The 7740-nt window shown below is 45.9% G+C and overlaps 1 protein-coding gene across 1 annotated transcript; it reads right to left on the reverse strand.

The window, feature by feature from the left end:
- Window positions 1-308: 308 nt before the first annotated feature.
- LOC118973240 (putative olfactory receptor 3A4) lies at window positions 309-1256 on the reverse strand. The gene has a single exon (XM_037022775.1). The coding sequence runs from the start codon at window positions 1254-1256 to the stop codon at window positions 309-311; it is 948 nt and encodes a 315-aa protein (XP_036878670.1).
- Between the last annotated feature and the right edge of the window lie 6484 nt (window positions 1257-7740).

A 7740-nucleotide genomic window follows, 5' to 3' on the forward strand; every position in this document is an offset into this window, starting at 1 on the left:
GTTCATTAGCTATGAGACTTTGGGCAAGTCACTTAACCTCTCTGAGGTTTATCTTGCTAAATATTTAATCTATAAATCTGTATCTACCTCATCGGGTTGTTAACATCAGTTAACAGATGTCAGTCACTTAGAACGGTGGCCATTGTGGGGTTATCACAATGTAAGTGACTTCTCGTTTTCATTGTACTTTCCTTCCTAAGCCAGTCTCTGACCCCCATCTGATACTCACATTCCATTTGCAATAGTCACAGTACCTCTTGGGAGCAGTAAGGGAGCCAGGACATTTGTGAAGGTCGGGGGAAGGGGTCTCACTCGGGGGCTCGCCTCCCCGTGAGCACCCGCCGCAGGGCACCCTGCACGTCAGGGTTCCGGAGGCTGTAGATGAGCGGGTTCAGCATGGGGCTGACGACGGTGTTGAGGATGCCAATCCCCTTGTCCTTGTCTGAAGCCTCCACTGAGCCCAGCCGCATGTAGCTGAAGACGCCCGTCCCATAGAAGATGCCTACCACCGTGAGGTGGGAGCCGCACGTGGAGAAGGCTTTCTTCCTGCCCTCAGCGGAGCGGATGCGCAGGACCGCGGCTGCCACGTGTGTATAGGACACAGAGATGAGGCCCAAGGGAGCCACACCCATGAAGGCTGCTGCTACGAAGAGCAGCTTCTCATTGAGGCGCGTGCTGGAGCAGGAGAGCTGGAAGAGCTGGGGCAGGTCGCAGTAGAAGTGATTGATCACATTGGGACCGCAGAATGTCAGGGTAGCTAAGGCAACTGTTTGGGTCAGTGCATTGGTGAAGGAAAAGACACATGACATGACCGCCAGGGATTGCTGGATGCCCCGGCTCATGCGCGTGCTGTAGGTGAGGGGCTGGCAGATGGCCAGGTAGCGGTCATAGGCCATGGCTGTCAGCAGGAAGCAGTCCACGCCAGCCAGCAGGTGGAAGAAGAAGAGCTGCGTGAGGCAGGCCTTATAAGGAATGCTTCTGTTCTTGGACAGGAGATGCCTCAGCATGGCAGGGACAGTGACATTGATGCACCCCACATCCAGCAAGGACAAGATCCCCAGGAAAAAGTACATGGGGGTGTGGAGCTTGGGTTCAGCGAGGATGGCAGCCAGGATGCTGAGGTTGCCACCAACAGTAGCTACATAAGCAAGAAGGAAGATGGTGAAGAGGATGGGCTGGAGAGCCGGAGTCTCTGTTAAGCCCAGCAGGACAAACTCAGTGACAACTGAACCATTTCCTGAGGTTCCCAGATCCATGGCCCTTTTCCACCAGCATAAGGATTGAGCAAAGCTAGAAGGTGCTGGCGGCAGTAACAGGAGAATGAGATCTTGATAGCAAGCACCACATGTAGCGATGCCCAGGGCTGGGATGCAAGGACACAGAAAATTTAACAGGAAGTTAAAGATTGAGACACGGTAGGAAAAGTCTTGATAAATCTGACACTTAATGGGTAAGAACAGTGGCCCTGGACAGACTCAAACTGAGAGAGATGAACTGACATAAAAAGGGGAGCAAATGTAATGTTTGAAAACTAAAGGGAAAGATTATTTTCCTGAGACCAAAGTTTCAGGAAGAAAACTCCAAGGCTACAGATGGTGCCTTGGCCAGAATTTGGGTACCCAGAGGGTGAGAGGGAGGTTTCAGAGGATGGGGAGGGGAAGACACACTCCCCCAACCTGTGTCACCACATTCTCCACATGCACATTTCATCATATTTGGTGGCAGTAGCGAGATGCCTGCCGTTGCCCAGGTCATTAAGATATTAACTTGTGAAGACATGAGACTTAGACTGGGCTTTTCAAAAAAAAAAGTGAAATGAAATGAAATGAAAACAGCAAAACTAAACGAGAAGATATCATTCAGGACATCTGCAGTATCAGAGGTGGCGACAACCAGCCCTTTCAATTTCCTATATAAAAAGATTATGCTGCATTTCTCCATATACAGTCTGGGAAATTTGGGCTCCAAAGTATTAACCTTTGACTGAATAAGAAAAATGTAAAAAGAGCTTTTGGGAAGGGTGAGAGTTTCCAGGCATAAGCTCCCAGATGGGGTAGGCAGATACCAAGTCGCTTTGCTTCAGCAGTTCCCAAATGAACTGTCTCACACTAGATAAACTGATGCCCAGACTCCTCAGATACCCTGCCTTCCCTTCTGCCTCCAATTCGACCATCACTTATTTTCTTGCTGTTCTGTCTCCTTGTTCTAACTGCACATCATCTAACCCCCTTACCATCACAGACCTGAACCCCAGATAAGGTCAAAGCAGGTGACAGTGCAGTGACCTACCCACACATATGATCAGTTACATAATCCTTTCCCCAGCAGGCCCACTAATAAAATGCACAGTGATCTGCCTCAACCTCTGGCCGAGGGATGGATATTTAAGTCACTCACATGGAGTCTACCATGAATAGGAAAAGGTTGGAGTTGGAGCTCCCCAGAGGGCAAAAGGCATGAGCAGAGGAAGACACTTACTGATGACTGATGTTGAGAACCACGTCCTCAAGGCCACAGTGTGGCAACCGCCATCTAAGGCTCTGGCCCCTTTCGCATGGACCTGTTGTTCTAACTGGGGTGGGGCAGGGCCAAGGGACAAGTATCATGATGAACTTTTCCTGCCTATCATGAAAAATGCTGAGATACAAACAGTATAGTAAGAACAGGAGGGACACCATCTTAAGGCTAAGATTCCATTTTAAAAAGCAGAGAGTTGAGAAGTAGGATTCCTCACATATTCTCTGGTAATCAGATAATAAGTCACCCAATCTTGAGGCAGGGCAGGCAGTCCTAACTGATATGTCCCCACTGCTTGAGGGAAACCACTATCTTGGAGAACAGAATTAATAAATCCCTTGTGTTAAGTTTATCTTATAGAATTATCCAGAGGACTGACTGTGGATGAGGACATGGTGTCCTTCTGTAGAGAGAGGCATCCTGAGAGCACAAGTCAAGCCTGTGCCCAACAAACCCCTCTTTGTCCCTTCTTGAAAGCCTTAAAAAGACAGAATCCCCAACCTTTCAGCACACTCCTCTCTGACGATGCCAGCACTTTCTTTTCTTTAAGTGTATACCTTTAAATAAAGCTTTCTCACTGATCAACTTACTGCATTTTACCTTTTTACTATTTCATTCTATTTACAAGTCTCCATTTTACCCCCAAAAAGTAGGAAGGGGCTGCTGAGAGCTTGGATTTGGGCCTGCGGGTTGCCGTCACCCAGGTGACCCGGAGGGGATTGCAGCTGCAGGGACCTGCCTGAAAATCTCCTTTCTTTGGGATATTTTCAGAATATAATCTCACTCCATCCCGTGCCCCATGGCTTCCTGAATCCTGGGGTGGCAGGGGCTGGTCCCCACGCCATGCAGATCCAAGCAGACACAGGATGCCAGGTGACCCTGGCTTTACAAGTCGGCAAGGGAATGTGCCCTAGGCCGAGGACTTTCCCTCTTTCCCTCTGCAGGTTCCTGTTCTCTGCTGCCTGCAAGGCAGCTGCTGTTCCCTGCTGTTCTCACTTTAATGAATTCCTTCCTTACATCTAACCTGCTCGAGAATTCTTTCTTGGTCAGTCAAAAACCCTCCCCCGTCCAGGTTGAGGTTTCACCTGGTGCGCAGGGAGAGGCCTCCCCAGACACAGCTGTCTGACAACATGCCCATCACCTCAAACCCAGTCTCTCCACATCTGAACTGACCTTCTTCTTTCTTAGTCTTCTCTTGACTTAAATGTTTTGGTAACAGCCTGGGACCCCCTCCCACTTACTGAAGCTGGACACCTTAGTTATCACTGATTCCTTCTTGCACTAACCTATCACATCTAAGCATTCAAGTCCCACTTAATACTTTGTGGGGAAGGCAGAAGCCACCCCAGAGCCCAGAAGATGAGCTTCACTTGTACAGAAATCAAGCTGTAAGGTTACAGCGAGGGGTCTTGGGAGGGCACTCACCCAGTCAAGGGAATGGGCACATCCTGGGCAAAGAGGAGAGCTGGTTGTGCCAGCCCAGAGGCCCCCACAGAGGAGAGAGCTTTTTGTAAAGGACTGAGAGACAAAGAACCAAACAACTCGGCTGACATCATTTTCACTTTGGGATTTTTTTTCTCCTCCCGTTTTTTACCACTGGGGGCCTCAGAAATTAGCACCTTCCAGGGGGAGTGAAAGCCAGATAAACACCTGCCTTTGCCACGGACATAATGATCTCTAGAACCTTTAAAATGTTTCGCACTTCTTCAAGATGTTTCCAAGTATGACCTTCACAGATATGGGAAAGTTCATTCATTTATTTAAAAAAAATTTTTTGAATACCTAATATGAACCTACTCTCTTATCAGCATTTTATAGAGTCAAAATTATTCTCAGAAAGTCTTAAGGTGCAATAAAGGTGACCCAATGTTAGGGGTGGGGTGGGACTTAGGGTCTCTGGTTTCACCCAGCCTGTCATCTCAGGAAGGGGAGTGGGAAGCAGCAGTGACTTGTGACTCCGTGGCCTTGCCTGCAGCATGGGGCCCGGGTGGGAACGGAGCTGGGGCAGGACTGGCACCTGCATTATCCCTGGGCCACATCCCCTCCGTCGTCTCACAAGGTCACATCTCCCATCACAGCTCCCTTTAGCCATCCTCAAACTCAGCTTCTCTTCTTGCCTTTTCTCTGCTTCCACAGTATAATCCAGACCCTGTAGTACCCTGACTCTAAATGTTTTCCAGCCTCAGGGCCCCCAACACCATAAAGGAAGATAAAGGTTTAGAATATCCTCTAGACCAGGACAACCCTCCTTCTGCTAACTCCTGAAGGCGGCTTTAGGGATCAAGTATAACCTCTACCAATCAGTTTGTTGTTAAGAAAGCCTTCGCATTGGCCCTCATCAGCACGTTTGGGAGATGCTCCTTGCAGGTCAGTTGAGAAGCTTCATAGTGGCTCAAAGCTGCCATGGTCTAAGGAGGAGTTGGCAGGGAGTTAGGATGAGTTGAGATCTCTGTTGACAGCTGTCCATGGAAGGCAAACTCTAGGTTACAGAGCCCAAAGGGAGTCCCCCCAGCTCCCCTTGACATGACTAGGGCTGTGTCCTCTGCCTGGTAAGTCACATCTCACACCCTGGTAACCCAGGGCCCTCCATCCTTGAAGACTCATCCCAGGTCTTCCCTCTTCATTAAACAGTAAACTTCTCATGAGCCCCTGGGCTGGGTGTCCTTCCTCTATCCTCCCAATCTAGAGGCAATGCATGCAGAAGATCCACAATTTTTATCTCCATCCCACATACTAAATTGGTGATCTTGTTGGGGAGAAAGAAATTTCCTCCACCCCTTAGGTTCTTCTAGCTGTCAACAGACTCAAGTTGACATAAGACAGATTAACAGGATGTATAGATGCTAAAGACAGTCAGGGAGAATGAGGCGTATGTGTCATCCTGAACCAATGAGAAGGTGGTAGGGGTCTGAGGCTTCAAAGGAAAATGCAAGTAATTCACAGGAATATGAAAAGAGTAAATGTTTGGTAAACAAAATACTTGATGGGACCAAAAATAATGGGACACAGAAATTTTAGCAACCAGGCTTTGTCACACTCCTTCCTTTCTATCACGCCTAGTTTACATGATTAGCTATCTACGGTGACAGCTCTCCTCCCAGAGCAGTTCCTTCATCCAAGTTCTTCCCATGCAGTTGTGTGTGTGTGTAGGGGGAGGTTAAGGTACCTCCCTAAGACTTTTGGGCCTTGATGGTTTTCAGCTCAAAATAAGTTGCATGCCCAAGTGACACATCTTAGGGCAGCCTGTCCTTGGTTCCTACCTATGTGTTGGGCATTTCTCAGACGCTCAAGCTTAACATGTACAAAACTGAATACATCATAAAGAAATTGAAGAAGACACAAATAGATGGAAATCTATCCCGTGATCATGGAAAGGAAGAATTAATATTGTCAAAGTGACCATCCTGCCCAAAGCAATTTATAGATTCAGTGCAACCCCTACCAAAATACCAAGGGCATTATTCAATGACCTAGAGCAAATAATCCTAAAATTCATATGGAACCACAAAAGACCCTGAAGAGCCAAAGCAATCTTGAGAAAGAAGAATATAACTGGGAGCATCAAGCTCCCTGACTTCAAGCTATATTACAAAGTTATAGTAATCAAAACAGTATGGTACTGGCACAAGAACAGACATATAGATCAATGGACCAGAATAGAAAGCCCAGAAATCAACCCATGTATATATGGTCAATTAATATATGACAAAGAAGCCATGAATATACAATGCAGAAAAGACAGTCTCTTCAATAAGTGGTGTTGGAAAAACTGGACAGCTACATGCAAGAGAATGAAACTGGATTACTAACTCCATACACAAAAGTAAACTCAAAATGGATTAAAGACCTAAATATAAGACATGAAACCATAAAACTCATAGAAGAAAACACAGGTGAAAATTTCATGAATGTAAGCATGAGTAATTTTTTTCTGTCTGTATCTCCCCAAGCAAGGAAACAAAAGCAAAAATGACCAAGTGGGACTACATCAAACTAAAAAGCTTCTGTACAGCAAAGAACACCATGAACAAAACAAAAAGGCAACCTACAGTATGGGAGAATGTATTCACAAATGATATATCTGATAAGGGGTTAGCATCCAAGAGACATAAAGAACTTATATGATTCAACACCACAAAACCAAAGAACCCAATTAAAAAATGGGCAGAGGACCTGAGTCAATATTTTTCCAAAGAAGAACATACACATGGCCAACAGGCACATAAAAAGGTGCTTCACATTCGTAATCATCAGAGAAAATCAAATAAAAATGACAGTGAGATATCACTTCACACCAGTTAGAATGGCCACAATTCAAAAGACAAGAAACAACAAGTGTTGATAAGGATGTGGAGAAAAGGGAACCCTCCTACACTGCTGATGGGAATGTAAAATAGTTCAATTATGGTGGGAAGCAGTATGGAGGTTCCTCAAAAAACTAAAAATAGAAATACCATTTGACCCAGGAATTCCACTCCTAGGAATTTACCCTAAGAATGCAGGAGCCCAGTTTGAAAAAGACAGATGCACCCTTATGTTTATCACAGAACTATTCACAGTAGCCAAGAAATGGAAGCAACCTAAGTGTCCATCACTAGATGAATGGATAAAGAAGAGGTGGTACATATACACAATGGAATATTATTCGGCCATAAGAAGAAAACAAATCCTACCATTTACAACAACATGGATGGAGCTAGAGGGTATTATGCTCAGTGAAATAAGCCAAGCAGAGAAAGTCAAATACCAAATGATTTCACTCATATGTGGAGTGTAAGAACAAAGAAAAACTGAAAGAACAAAACAGCAGCAGACTCACAGAACCCAAGAATGGACCAACAGTTACCAAAGGGAGAGGGACTGGGGAGGATGGATGGGAAGGGGGGGATAAGGGTGAAAAAGGGGCATTACTATTAGTAGACATAATTTAGGGGGGGTGTATGGGGAGGGCTGTACAACACAGAGAAGACAAGTAGTGATTCTATAGCATCTTACTACACTGATGGACAGTGACTGTAATGGGGGTTGTGGGGGGGACTTGATGATGGGGGGAGTCTAGTAATCATAATGTTGCTCATGGAATTGTAGATTAATGATACAAAAGCAAATAAACGAATAAATAAAAACTAAAAGTAGAAATACCATTTGACCCACTGTGGAGGGCTGGAATAAGATCTCTTCCAGGAGTGATATCACTGGTCATGAGATCACCAGCTGAGATCA

This window comes from Manis javanica, chromosome 4 (genome assembly GCF_040802235.1).
Source record: "Manis javanica isolate MJ-LG chromosome 4, MJ_LKY, whole genome shotgun sequence".
NCBI lineage: Eukaryota > Metazoa > Chordata > Mammalia > Pholidota > Manidae > Manis > Manis javanica.

Bases quoted from the DNA above. Each gene is read 5' to 3' on its own strand.
- LOC118973240 (XM_037022775.1), bottom strand. From the start codon at position 1,256: ATGGATCTGGGAACCTCAGGAAATGGTTCAGTTGTCACTGAGTTTGTC.